At 38.4% G+C, this 15,200-nt stretch overlaps 1 protein-coding gene across 2 annotated transcripts in view; it reads right to left on the bottom strand.

Moving 5' to 3' along the window:
- The window catches only part of NCAPH (non-SMC condensin I complex subunit H), a 43,298-nt gene that overhangs the window by 24,498 nt on the left and 3,600 nt on the right, over positions 1–15,200 (bottom strand). For both annotated transcript variants that reach the window (XM_072634782.1, XM_072634783.1), the window contains exons 2-9: positions 14,470–14,602; positions 12,338–12,581; positions 12,072–12,165; positions 11,185–11,277; positions 10,787–10,925; positions 9,693–9,817; positions 3,025–3,214; positions 705–796 (exon numbers count right to left, since the gene is read on the bottom strand). In XM_072634782.1, the coding sequence (XP_072490883.1) occupies positions 705–796; positions 3,025–3,214; positions 9,693–9,817; positions 10,787–10,925; positions 11,185–11,277; positions 12,072–12,165; positions 12,338–12,581; positions 14,470–14,479 (987 nt within the window). In that variant the 5' untranslated portion in view covers positions 14,480–14,602. The remainder of the gene's footprint in view (positions 1–704; positions 797–3,024; positions 3,215–9,692; positions 9,818–10,786; positions 10,926–11,184; positions 11,278–12,071; positions 12,166–12,337; positions 12,582–14,469; positions 14,603–15,200) is intronic.

The following is a 15,200-nucleotide window of genomic DNA, read 5'->3' as shown; positions in this document are numbered from 1 at the left end:
CTCTTCATACCAGTCCCACCTCTACTTCCAAGCCTAACATTCTTGCCATAAATAAAGAGCTAAGGAAGTTTATAAGGCACAATACAGAATGGAGCTGGAGCTGTACTGTTGCCAGGCACATAATGTAGAACATGAAACAGGAATTCAAATCCACAAACTACATGTTTTAGGGAAAACAATTTTCCATGGAGACCATTTGTTTTCTTAATTTTAATGAGGAGGCTAAAGGGGCCAAGCTAAAAATAAACAAAGGAAAGCTTTACACATCATGATTTCTCAGGAAACTCTGTGCCAAGGGACATAACCTCAAAGAGCAGGAAATTCCTGAAGCTTACAGAGCAGCCTCAGAGCACAGGGGCTATTGGGATAATCAGCAACAGAGAGTTAATCCTACTAAGGCTTCACTTAAGTAGTCACCTCACCACCATGAAGAAGAGGAAAGATAATGAGAAAAATTCCAGAATTCATTTATTTCATAATAACATAGAGCTATTTGTGTTACCCTTTGGGTTTTTGTTCCTACAAACATGCCAAAGAAAATATTTTCCCTACAACTGGTTAGTAAGAATGAGTTTCACAGAGTTTTGGTTCCCATCTGACTGAACTAATCTTGGACACTGAGAATGCTGGGCACATTCAACCAAACCACAAATACATGCTCTGGGACTCACCCAGGGCAATTACACCAAAAGTTGACTCTATACCTCTGTAAGAGCGTCATTGTCCCACTTAGAAAACTGGAACTCAGCCAACGAAGGGCAAATCTGGCGCTCCTCCACACATTGCATCAGGGCAGCTGGCGGGAAGATCACAGGGATTCAAAGTCAGATAAATTACTTTCCTCATCTATTTCAAACCAATGTCAAAATGAAAATGATACACTTGTTATATTCTGGCTGAGGGCATTGTATCAAAGTTACCAACAAAGGTGGCTGAAAGCCAGCTTTGTGTATTTTAGTCAGCTGGAATTGGCCTTTTGCAATGTGCACATGCAAGCACGTGTACACATTCTGGGGGAAGGGAACTAGGCGGGGGGAGGGGAGAAGGTAATGCACTACTCTCAGAAAGCACCCTCAAGCAGACATTTTCCTCCAAATAATTTGTAAGCCCTACACTGGAACTAGAGAACCTAAAAAGATGCCTTAAAAATTTGAAGCCAATCCTAGAATCCTATTTTTAGTCTTAAATCTGCTAAAGCTTGTCTACCTCAGAAGGAAACATGATGATACCTAAATTTAAAATGAATACTTGCAAATACTTTGGGCAGAAGTCATGCTTTAGAAAAGAGACACAAACAAGAAAAAGCATAGGGACTCTACCTGTTGGGTAGTCTCCGGCAGTGGACCAAACATCATGGCATATTACATAAATTTTATGCACAGTGTAAATGTGAACCAGGGCGCTGATTTGCAACCCAAGTGCCTGTCTTGTGAATATCTGTGAACAAGATGCCTCTGGCTTCTAACTACTATATCCCCAAGACAAGCCCAAACTAACATAAAAGTGTACACTGGGGTTTGGACTATTAATTAAGCACAGGAGATCTTTTCCCTACTCTACAAACACCAGGGAATGCCAGGGGGAGAGGAAGGCGTGGAAACAAGGGTGTTCTTCCAGTATGACTGGAGAATCAACAAGAGATTAAGGGAATCTTCAGGTGATGTGGGTCAGTTCTAGGGTCTCTGTGATTAGTAAATGGGAAGTCCCAAAATGATCTGAATTAAATCACCCTAGAGATGTTCAAGTCTCATTTCCTCTGAACCTCCTGCATTGATTGGCATACATTTCAATATAAGAAAACCTTTACAGGCAGCCACCTATATCTCGAGGTCCCTATTCTAAGTCCAAACTCTAAAGTTCTATAGTTATCTGAAAGTTCTGCAAAATGAATATGGAAACTAATCCCTATGAAGCTATGGAATTAGAACTTTAAGTCTGTCTTATTGTTGTTCTAGAGACCTGGATATCACTGCAAAGGCATATGGGTAAGGTAGGTATTGCTAACCTGGAAAAACTTTAAGTAGAAAAAAGTTATTTTTTCCCATGGGAAATTCTGTATTCTTCAACACAACAGAAGTGTTTGTATTATTTGCTAATTATTAATTATCCACTAGTATTTTCTGTTTTCTTGGAACATCCCAATATCCACCTACTCCACAGCTGGTGAGCCTCAGTATTCTATTTTGTGTAATTCCATTATCTCCCAACTCTGTACCTCCTCTTCATTCATCTTGTCTAAAACCTGTTTAATTTTTATCATTCCAGGGGTATAAAAATGTCTAGCCTTGTACAGTTGGATAAGAAACTTCTTCAGAGTATTCCTTTCTATGCTGAAATGCACTCACCTTTGTGGCAAGTAATAAAACCACATTCTAATTAATCTAGAAATTGCTGTGTTCTGAGTGATTCTTCAACACAGCCCTGGTTTATAATGAACATTTGTACCAAGTTGCAATGAATAGCAATCAAACCACTCATGGCAATTGTTTGAGGCTTGACATGCCAAGGGAAAAAATATGTGATTTGACTGACCATTCCTTTGGAGTCCCTACAATACTTGATGCAAACAAGATACACAATTTAATGCAGGTTCTCTGATCCTTAACAGAGGCCACAAAGGAACTAGTGGCATTGAGATCACAACAATTACTGACATTTGTAAAGCACTTTACAGCCTACAAAGCACTTTAACATACCTTATTACCCCATTTGATCCTCACAATAGTAACCTCTGAAACTTATTTATCACTTTAAGGCTGCAAAGTCCTTTACATAATTATCACATTTAAACCTCACAACAACCCTATGAGGTGAGTAAGGCAGGTATTTTTTCCATTTTACAAATGAAGGAACTGAAGCTCAAAGAATTTAAACACAACTTGCCCAAGGTCATAAAGCTAATAACATGGAAGTGCTGGAACCTGAAAACCCAGGGTTTTAATTCCAAGTACTTGGAATCAGTTTTGTTTCTAACATAAATACTCTTGTTGGGGGCAACAAAAGTTGTTTTGTATTTGTACCTACTTTTTAAATCTGCTACTTCCACCGACCCCAAAGTTGGGAACTCAAGAGGCTCTGCAGTGGAGAGAGGCCGGACATCGGAATGAAAGAGGAGCTCACTCCTATAGTCAGAACAGTGAAGACTAGAGAGAAACACCCCCGCAGTGCTACACTCATCAAATGAGGCAGCTGTCTTCTGAAACATGGGATCAATCTGAGGGCAAAGACAAAAGGTATAATAATATTGTTAAGAAACAGACAGTGAGGACAAGACAAATAAAATCATAGTAAAACCTCATTCATTTGGACATCACTCAAATCTGGACTTAAATACTTGGGCCACATAATAATACGAAGATAGAACTCACTGGAAAAGACCTTGATGTTGGGAAAGATTAAGGGCAAAAGAAGAGGACAGAAGAATATGAGATGAATAATGTCATAGAAGGAATGAACATGAACTTGGCCAGACTTTGAGAGATAGTGGAGGACAGAAGTGCTATATGGTCCACAAAAAAATCATACACAACTAAAAACAGCAACATGTTCGGATAGGGTTGGGGTCAAGGTTCACCTTGGCACTTTGAAACAAATGAATCTGCAAACAAATACAGGTAATAATGCCTTCCAAACAAATACCATTTAAAAAATTAAAAAGGGTCTAACAAAGCTCAGGCAGATGTCAATAGTAACATTGTGTAATTTTTCAATCTGGTTCTCTGTAATAGATAAAATCTATACAACAAATGCTTTCTCAATTCTTTGTCCAGGTAACAATCGTACTATTTCAAACTAGACCATTACAGTATACAGTTCTAGGGAATAAATTGTTCCTATGTCTAATAATTCATTCTAATATTTCTTTACCAATGCTGCTATAATAAATTCTGCTGAAGAAAAAATCTACAAAACTCTGAAAATCTTCATTAAAAAAAGATATTATCCAATACTAGAGGAAATAAAATAGGAGCCCAGATAAGATGTGGAAGATTCAGCAGGATAAGAACTTAGAAATAAATGAAGAGGAAAAACAATTCTGATGAGAGAGAAAAGGAGCAGAAATGGGGAGAAAGGGAATCCAAAGATATCAATATAGATACACAGGGAATTCATCGACCAAGGAGGTTTTTAAAAGGCATGTGCAGAAGACAGAAGCAAGTACAAATTATAGAAGATTAATACAAAAGTATTGTTAAGTTCTTAAGAAAAGCTTCAAGAAGAGTTAAAGCTCAAAATCAATGGAGCTAATGAGAAAGCATTAAGATAAGCAAAAAGGGAATTTAAGTGATATTGGGGAAAAGAGAAGATTCCAAAAAAGGTATAGGCCCACTGCTCCAAATAGAAAGGATGCGAACTGAAGGAAAGCAGAACAACTCCACTTCTATTCTGCTTCTGTTCAAGAGAATGACCCACAGTGCCTGGCACAGAGTAGGTGCTCAATAAATGATTGATTAACTGAATGGGACAGAACAAAAAAGGTTCCAAGAGAAGCAGGGAGACAATAAGAGGACCTCCTTGCCCTTGATGAATGTCAGTCAGCAGGCCAGATAAACAACATCCCAGGGTACTGAAAGAATTAGTCAATTTTTGCTCATTTCTAAATGAGGCAGTTATTTGTGAAAGATCTTGGAAAATGAGAGGGGTGCTACAGAATGAAAGACAAATGTTCTGGCTTTGGAGAAGGAGGAATTGGGTTTGAATCACAGCTCTGCTGACTACTTTGACCAAAGCACTTACTCTCTCTAGTTTCCTCATCTATAAAAGGAGGGAGTTGGAAAAGATGACTTTCCAAGATCCGTTCTTGCTATAAACCTCTAATCTTGAGATTAACAACACAGATGCAAACATTTTTGAGTTGAGAAGGGGGAAAGGCGGTAAAACCCAAGAACAGGAAAGAGTGAGGAAATAACAGAAATATAGTGCTGGGAGTAAGCACAATACCACATACAAGTAACTGGGTTGTAAATTAGGGCACCAAGCATAGAAAAAATAACGACAAATAATAATAATACCAACAAAAGACACTTATAAGGCACTTTATAACCATCTAACACAAGGCAGGTGTTCAGGTATGACTGTTCTCACTTAACAGGTGTAAAAACTGAGGCCTGGAGAAATGAAATGATTTACTCATGGAAATACAGCTAGTAAGTGATGGAACTGAAATTTGAACCCAGGTCTCTGGACTTTAAATCTAGTGGGGGGGGCGGTTTCCAATACAATTTGCTGGAAAGGAGAAACGGAAAGGAAAAGAAGTGTGTCTAAGTGAAGGAGCAAAATGATGACCAGATCTAGTAGCTGGGAGAGGAAAAAGGAACAGGAGATGCAGGGATGGGCTCCAATGGGATGAGGATAATGGTCCTAAATTCCAGAGAACTGCAACACTCTGAGAACACAGTAACCACTAAAAAAAAGCCCTTGAAAACGATGAAGGTGCCTTGGCTTTGGGAGATCATCTTTCTGCTACCTTAGTGCCCCATCCTACTTTTCAGGCTGCTTGTGGTATCTGAATGTCCCACTCTCACTTCAAACTCAAACTCATCATCTCCTCCTGTTCTCCCAAGTCAGGTCCTCCTCCTGACATTCCTATTAGTGGTAAAGGCATTTTTCTACCCTCCACAGAGAAAATAACTTGCAATAATGAATAAGAACACACATCAAAACTGCCCATCTGCTTTGTTATCAGCACTGGGTTCTCCTTGTCAAGTCAGCTACAACTACAGCCACACCCTGGAGTGAGGGCCAGGAGATTGAGCATTTTGCCAGCTACAGAATCTAAATCCTGAGGCTCCAGTGCAAACTTTAGTTAACACTGCTGAAAAGGGGCCCAGCCAGAAGTGAGGGGCTAAGCTTGGTAGGAAAAAGTCCTCTTAAAAACTGTATCTATATCTTTATATACTGCCTCTTTCTACAATGAATCTACAAGATTCTAGAAAGCAATATCCCTTAGACTCTACATGTTAAGGAGGTTAATGAATCTACAAGGTTCTAGAAAGCAATATCCCTTAGACTCTGAGATTCCACTCCTAGGTATATATATGTTAAGGAAGTCAATGAATCTACAAGGTTCTAGAAAGTAATATCCCTTAGACTCTAAGATTTCACTCCTAGATATACATGTTAAGCAGGTCAAAGATAAAAAGAAAGGTCCAATACACACCAAAACATTTGTAGCTGTTCTTTTCACAGTAGCAAAGAATTGGAAGTAATTGCTTATTTATTGAGGGACAACTAAACAAAGTGTGGTATATAAATGAAGTGAAATTTTATTTGAAGGCAAGAAATGATGACCATAAAGAATACAGAGAAACATGGGAAGATATATGAACTGACACAAAGTGAAGCAGACAGAATCAGGAAAATAATATATATGAATACAATAATGTAAATGGAAAGAATAACAACAAAAAGAAACTGAACAATAAGTAACTGCGATGTTTAAGCTTGCCTGAAGAGGAAGAAATGCACTTCCCTGTCTTCCTTGAGGGAGGTAGAAGACTACAGGTGTGGAATGTTGTCAAACTAGTTAAGATTAGTTGAGCAGAACTGCTTTTTTCTCTTTTTAATTCTTTGTTCCAAAAAATAGGTCTCCAGGAAGAAGATATACTTGGAGATATAAAAAATAAAAACTATCAATAAAAATTTTTAAAGAAACAAAATGCAAGATTTGGAAGCAATAATAACACAGAGACAGTATAAACATTACTATTCCCACTGTACAGTTGAAGAAATTGAGCCAAGGGAGATGACTTGTCAAGGGTCACACAGTGGCTGAGGTAGGACAAGAGCCCAGTTATCTTGTCTCCTAGCCTTTCGATTTTCTCAAAGCATTTACTCCCCAACAGAGATTTAGAGCTAGAAGAAATATTACAGCTCATCTAGTGCAACTCCCTCGCTTAGCAAATGAGGAAACTAAGGCCCCAAAAGGTAATGCAGCTTGTCCAAAGTTACAAAAATGGTACAGTGGCAGCCCCAGGATTATAAACCAGGTCCTCATCTGACCACAAATTCAATGTTTTCTACTGTACCATGCTGTCTCCCCAAACCACTTTCGAGATCAAACAGCAACTGTCCTTCAATTCCCTTCATCCTTCCCCACTGCCCAAAACTGAAGACTCACCTGGTGCAAACCACTCACTGAAATGACTGCTAGCAAAAAAAAAAAAAAAAAAATCTAGCGACAGACACTTACTAGTTGGATGACTCTAGGTAAGTCACTTAACCTCTGTCTGCCTCCATTTCCTCATGGGTAAAATGAGGAAGGGAAAAGAGGGAAGAGAATAAGCATTTATATAATGCCTACTATGTGCCAGGCACTATTCTCATTACTTAATAAATATTTCATTTGATCCTCACAACAATCCTGTGAGTAGGTGATGGTACTATCCAGGTGAAGAAACTGGGGCAAAAAGGACTTGCCTAGGATCACACAGCTAACAAGCGTCTAAGCCTGGATCTGAACTCAAGTCTTCCTGACTCCATGTCTAGAACTCTCTGCACCTGCTGCCTCTAATAATGACAACAGCATCTACTTCTCAGGGTTACTACAAAGATAAAGCAATATTTGCAAAGAGCTTTGCAAACCTTTAAGTGTTATATAAATGTTAGCTGATTTATTATTATTATTTATCATTTGATGAGAAGGAAAGCAAGTTGGGCAGTTTGTTCTCTCTTTTCCTTTCAGGAAAGCTCAAAGAGTTTCTTTTCATTTGCTAATTAACTACCATTTAGATTAGGTAACAAATATTTAACTTTAAGTATTAAGAGTCTGACAAAATTTCTGAAATCTATACATACTCCAATAAAACATTCAGAATTCATTTGGGGAGAAGTTATTTGTAATATGAACAATGTTATAGAGACAGAATTTAGCCTATCTAAGAAGCCAACAGCATTTTTGAGATTCAATTGCACTTAAAAATTAAAATGTTAATGACAAACAATTCTTGTCCAGTTCCCTCACCCCCCAAAAAAATTTTCATTGCAATAGGCCCAGCTCCTGTAAGAGCTGCTACAGAGATCGGTAAAACTATGATCTGTCAATCAGTACTGTCATTAACTTAGAATGTCATTCTCTCCAAAAGTTATCAATTAGTACAGGGCAATGACAGCCCTTTCCATTCACATTACTTAAGTTGTTGACTCTACTGTTAATAATACATAAACACTCATAAACAGGCAGAACAGATGAACATTACAAGTCAAATCCCAGGCTCTCCAAATTTAGAAAACATAGAATCTCAGCTTTCAAAGGCATTTTAGTCTTATCCAAATGCTCTGTGGAGGACTCTTTTCTGCAACATCACTGTTAAGCTGTCTTCTTAGTCATATGTGAAGTCTTCAAGTAACAAAGAACTCAGGACCTTACAAGTCAACTCTTTCCATTGTTGTACAGCTCTACTTCTTAAAGAGTTCTTCATAATGTGCTGAAATAGGTCTTCTTATCATATCTAGGCATTGGTCCCGTTCTATAAGTGTATGGTCTATTACTTTAAAGGGCAGCTAGGTGGCACAAAGTGGATAAAGTGCCGGGCCTAGAGTCAAAAAGACTCCTCTTCCCAAGTTCTAATCTGGCCTCAGACACTTAATACCTGCGTGACCCTGGGCAAGTCACTTAACCCTGTTTGCCTCAGTTCTGTCATCTGTCAGATGAGCTGGGGAAGAAAACAGCAAACCACTCCAATATCTAGGCCAAGAAAATCCCAAATGGAGTCATGAAGAGTCAGCCATGACTGAACAACATTTCTTTAAAAATTTAAGTCATATGCTGTTAGGGTTATAAAACTGACCCAACAATACCATTACTGGATCTGTATTGCAAAGAGATCATAAAAAAGGGAAAAGGATCCACATGGGCAAAAATATCTATAGTAGCTCTTTTTATGGTAGCAAAGAACTGGAAATTGAGGGGACAACCATCAATTGGGAAATGGCTTGAACAAGTTGTGATGTATGAATGTAATGGAATACTAGTGTTCCATAAGAAAAGGTGAGCAGGCAAATTCAGAAAAACCTAGAAATACTTGCATGACCTGATGCTAAGTGAAGTGAAGACAACCAGGAGAATACTATACACAGTAACAGCAACACTGTGCAATGAATGACTTTGTTAGACTGAGCTCTTCTCAGCAATGCAATGACCTAAGACAATTCCAAAAGATTCATGATGGAAAATGCTATCCACATCCAGAGAAAGAACTATGAAGTCTGAATGCATATTGAAGCACACAATTTTCTTCTTTTTTGCTTTTTTTCTTTCTTATGGTTTTCCCCTTTTGTTCTGATACTTCTTTCACAACATGACTAATGTGGAAATATGTTTAATATGATTACACATGTATAGCCTATATCGGACTGCATGCCATCTTGGGGAGGTGGGAGAGGCGGAGGGGAAATTTAGAATTCAAAATGTTATACAAGTGAATGTTGAAAACTAAAAATTAAGAAAGAAAACAAATAAATTTTTAAAGTGCAGAACTTTATATTAATCCTGGATGAAACTGAACCTTATTAGATTTGGCTCATTATTCTAGTCTACTGAGATCATGTTTCTGTTATCTATTTTGAGATCATAGGTTTAATAAACATCTTATCTATGAGCAGACATACAAGCAGGGCAGAGAGAAAGGAATGAAGTAATTAAAGATCTGATTAGTGATTAAGGGGCCAATTTTATGCCTCTATCTCCTCACCTCATATTTTCGATCTGCCTCCGAGATATTGATGTTGTTTAGATTCTGTTCAATAGTTTTACCCTGGTGCTTCTTCTTAGGTTTCTGGACTTTTTTGATGGTCCCTGGTGCAGCTGGGTCTTCATCTAAAAGAATAAGAGAAGACTGTACAGCCAGGAAGCAGATTTACCACAAAGCAGATAAATGAGCCAGAGAATCATAAAGGCACCTTGTTATAAAAGGGGTTCTTAGCTTGAGCATGTGAGGTTAGCTAATCCATAGTATACTAACATAAAAACTTATATACATACTACATCAGTTTAGTATATCTCTCAACATACTGCAGATAAGCTTTTTGTCACAGACATACCTTCTGACTCAGAGACCAAGATGCTCACTCATTAGTAGGTAATAGGATATTCATTGTTAGAAGGGGAATTCCTGTTTTCTGAAAGCTTTTAGTCTGTGCCCTAGAGCTGAGATGATCTGAGCAGGCACCAAATGCTCACAATTACTAAATCCTTTCAAAACCAACTCATGTATCAACAGGTCCCTCCAGTAACTAACCAACTAGATGGTTTGGAGTTTTTTTTTAATTTTATTTTTATTCTAAACTGAACAAACACCAAATAAAATGGGCATTTCCATATACATAGTAGACTAGAGTAAGAGGATTACATGAAACTAAAGTTTTCTATTACTACAGTTTGTATGCATTTAGTATAAAACAGATTCAACTTGTAGCTTTCAAAGCTATCCTGCTTAAGTATCTTTTTCTAATCAATATATCGGAGTCTAGATACTCTTTGGCATCTTCAGGCTTACAATTTTTAAAAAGCATTTGGACTGGGACTTTCATAATTGGTCAAAGTTTAATGGCTTCTCATGTTTTTTCCAGGCTAAATAATTTTAGCATCTGAGCATCTCCTTCTTGTGCAAGTCCCTCAATCCCTCTGATAAAACAACTCTATCTCTTCTATGTTCTAAAATCAGTCACATTTCTTCAAAGAGATATGCTTGATTTCATTCTGCTATTGAAAATAATTGACCTGATAAAAAAATGCACAGAATAAACTTCTGTGTCATCCCCCCTAAGATCACAAACTCCAACCCACCTGCCTCCTGACTGTCTGCTCCCTCTGCCGAAGGAGCACTTTTGCCTAGTCCTCCAAGCACTCGGTACACATCAGCATGGACAGCATCTACTCTAACAGCATAGATTTTGGTGCTGGCATCCAGTGTGCCGGCAGCTACCTGGGGAAACAAGCAAGAGCTGCATGTGAGAACATGAAGGAAAAGTTGCAGGCTATAAGCTATTGACTCCAGTGTCTTAAAAAAAAAAAAGTGTTTAGGCATGATGACAGAGAAGCAGAGCTACAAAAGATAAGGTATTCCATCCCACTTAAAGCAATGACTACAAAACAGCCCCACTTCAGAAAAGGTATGCTTAGCATTCCTAGATAAACCCTCTCCTTCAGCTCAAAGACACAAAAGGTTGACATGTTATCCTCACCTTAAAGTTGGTCAGTTCAGAGTCTTTTTCTTGGAGAATTTCAGTCATAAAATCAATCAAGTGCAGACCAAAAGCATTCTTGGTGGTGATTTTCTGAAGAAGAAGGAAAAAAAACCCAGAAAATTACAAAAAAGTTTGTTCTAACTCCTAAGTGAGGCTCCCTACAGATGATGCCACCTCAGAGGAAGACTCTAAGAACATGGTTCTTGTCCCTAGACCTGACTACACCCTGAAGTGCTTGAAACAGCTTAACCAGACAGACAACCTCCCCAAATATAACTGAGCAGATACATACATCATAGTTAACTGACAGGCAAAACAGACAACTCGTCAGGAAGTGGCTAAAAGGGACATATAGCAATACAAACACACTAAGAAAAATACGGAATAAAATTACAAAAGTATTACCAATCATCTGCTTTTACAATGGAATGTTAAAGCTAGTATTATAAACTTGATTCTACGTAGTATCAATCATCCCATTTTATAGAGAAGAAACTGAAGGAAAAAACACTTGACTAACTTGATCAATGTCTCAGAGGAAAATCAAAGTGTCAGAGGAGATTAATCACAGAGAGGAGGATTCTGGTTCAGAGGAAAAAGTAATAGATGTGGTAGAGTCAGAAGTCTGAGAGGGGAATGCTGGTTCTACCACTAAGAGTCACTAAATCTGAGGCTTAGTCTCCTTGTCTATAAAATGCGAATAATGATAGTGTCCACAAGTAGTTTTAAGGATCAAATGAGCTAGCAGAGATGCAATATTTTTAAACTGTTTATTATTACCGCAACCACCTATCATTATCACTAAAGGAAGAACAAGGGCCCCAGATTTCCAGGCAAGAAATTTGGATATCTCTCTACTTGCCAGTGGGATAATAGATACTCACATTTTCAGTTGATAACTTGATGCAGGTGGAATAATGATCTGCAATCTGTGTATTTGTAAATTTAGGGACCAGTAGTGATGGAGTATCAGGTTTCCTAAAAGGATAACACTATTAAGCAGATAGAAAACACCATTAACCACACACATACACGCACGCGCGCATACACACAAAACCATCTTGGAGATATACAAATATACATAACAATCTCACATAATAAAAGCTACCTAAAACACATTTAAAGGTGGAAAGCCTAAGATTACACTTACCTACTGGAAGGGGATGCCACTGAATGTGGTGATTCTGTGTTACTGAGCTGCAGGTCAACAACTCTGGAGCGCCGTCTTTGCCTTCTCTCCCGTTCATCATCATTCTGAGGGAAGTCTTCAAGGACAGGGGTACCAGAAATATTCAAAGGTGGCTGTTTGGATGTGGGGGTCAGGAACACACTCTCGGGTGATGAAATGCTGCGAGGGTGGCCAGCAATATCAAGCCCTGCGCTGCTCATTGTGACTAAATGAGAGAAAACATCATGTACTCAGGACATATTATACACAATGTTTAATGTCAGAAGGGTAGTGACTCTCAATACTTTCTATATGCCAGAGTTAGACCACCTTTACTATAGATAGCAATTCCACAGGTAGCAAACAGATTGTTAATTGAATAAACATCTTTTAAGCACCTATTACGTACCAGGCACTGGACTAAAATGTTGGGGATACAAAAAAGAGGCAAAAAACATGCTGGGTCTGGAGTCAGAAAGACCTAAGCTCAAATACAGCCTTAGATACTTAACTAGCTCCATAATCTTGGGCAAGACACTCACTCATCTTCCCTCCGTTCCCTAAACTGCAAAATGGGATAATAATAGCACCTACTTCACAGGGCTGTGGTAAAGATCAAATGAGATAATTTTTGCAAAGCACTTGGCATGGTGCCTAGCACATAACAAATGCTTAATAAATGTTTGCTCCTTTCTTTGTACCACCCTTCCCTTACAGGCAAGTCTGGTGAATAATCCTTACTGTGGGCTTGTGCGAAGATAGTATTGTGTAAAGATACTGTCATTGCTAATACAAAAAAAGCCTGTTTTAGACTACTGATGTCAGGAAAGAGGAGAAGTAAGATCCAGTCTACAAAAACTGTGTTCTAGGTAACAGATTTTATCTAGTTAGGTTTTAGGGGATATGACTTAACCTATCATTTATTTGAAATTAGAGAATAACAAACTTCAGCATAACAGTTCCCTGTTGCATGTATTAGGTATACATGCAATGTTGTTATCAACAGGTCTCTTCTCTCCCAGTATGACTTAATAAATATTATTTGATGTTGATGCTAAATACAAAGATGACTACATCCAGCTGTATCATTCACTATGTATGGGAAGTGAGAGTGAAAAACAAAAAAAATTGGAGAAACATCAGATACTGCCCCCAAGAAAGGCTCTATTAAAACTTCTCATGGAGGGGGCTTAGAGCTGTGAACAGAAGAAAATGTTCTGATAAGACCTTACAATGAAAGGGTTCAAAGAGATGTAACATGAAGTCTTCATCCTACCTCCGGAAACAAGACTACACAGGAGTAGGGAAAGAGTTCTAGATAAAAATATAAACTACAGTTTATGGCTGTCCAATATTGATTATATGGAGGGGAATCTTAAAAAAAATATAAAGGAACGCTGAAAATCTCAAAGACCTTAAATCCTGGCACACACTATGACCTCTTCTTCACAGATCTTAAAATTATTTTCCCCAGGAAATTCTGAACACTTTTCACTGTGCATGATGCAATGATCTTAGACTTCTTGGAGTTTATTTTAAAACCTACAGACAATGATAGGCCATTTAAAAACTGTCATTTTGCTCCTTTACAACAGGACTAATGTGAAAATATGTTTAATATGAACGTATATGTAGAGCTTGTATCAGATTGCATGCTGACTTGGGGAAAGGGAGAAAATTTAAAACTCAAAATCTTGTGGAAGTGAATGTTGAAAACTAAAAATAAATAACTTTTTTTTAATTGTCATTTTGCTTTATTTTCGTTCTTCTGAGAAATGAGGCTGCCTAAATGGAGTCTGTTTGCTTGGTTTAGTTGCGTCTCATGGGGCTTAAACATGTCAGATTGCTATATAATTTATATAATAGTAATGGGCAATCTTAATCCAGAATGGATGAGGAAATGTGCTCCCACTCCTCCACCTCAGCTGGTGGGGGATCATGGGTATAGAATGTTGCATAAGTTGTCATTTATGATTACTGTGTTCACTGGTTTTGCTCACCAAAAAGATGAGGAGCATGTCCAATAAACGACTATGATGAAAAACAAATGGCATCAAAAACACTTTTTGTTTTCTTTCTAAAGTAATACATCCTTTTATTGGACCCAAACTTACCTGCAATCATTTGTCACTTGTTCAAATCACCATGGATAATGCAAAAGACACTGGACATGAAATCAGGTTCTGGCTTTACCGCTTAGTATTTGGGCAGGTCACTTCATACCTCTATAAGTCTCAGTTTCCTTATCTGTAAAATGGCGATAACAATATTTGTACTAACCACCTTACAGGGCTGGGGTGAGCAAAGTGTTTTGTAAACTGTAGCACATTATACAAATATGAATTGTTACTTTTATTACAAATCCCAGATTCACCCACCCTATCCACAGACTTTACTGTTTTATTGAATTTAGTATAATGCAGTGACGAGAGAGGGCAGGTAGGTGGCAGTGTGCATAGAGAGCCAAGTCTGAAGTCTGGAAGACTCCTCTTCCTGAGTTCAAATCTGGCCTCAGACACTTACGAGCTGTGTGACCCTGGACAAGTCACTTAACCCTTTCTGCCTCAGTTTCCTCATCTGTTGGGGGTGTAAGCTCAGTTCCATGTGGACAGTCTCGGGCAGGTAAAAGTGAGGACTTCTAAACCTTAGAGTTCTCATGAGGCCCCTGAGGGAACAGCTGGGAATTGAGGTGTGAGACCGGGGCTATCTCGTGCATCTCCACCTCTTCTCCATGGGATATGTGCTGGGGAGAGCATCCCGCCCTCAAGATTGCCCCCCCCCCATATGAGCACACCTGTTGTCGACTAACAAAAGGCTGAGAGCACCCCGGTATTCACGTGCAAGC

The sequence above is a fragment of the Notamacropus eugenii genome, chromosome 1 (assembly GCF_028372415.1).
Source record: "Notamacropus eugenii isolate mMacEug1 chromosome 1, mMacEug1.pri_v2, whole genome shotgun sequence".
Taxonomy (NCBI): Eukaryota; Metazoa; Chordata; class Mammalia; order Diprotodontia; family Macropodidae; genus Notamacropus; species Notamacropus eugenii.
Note: the sequence above shows the minus strand (reverse complement) of the source record. Positions and strands in the feature narration are given on the sequence as shown.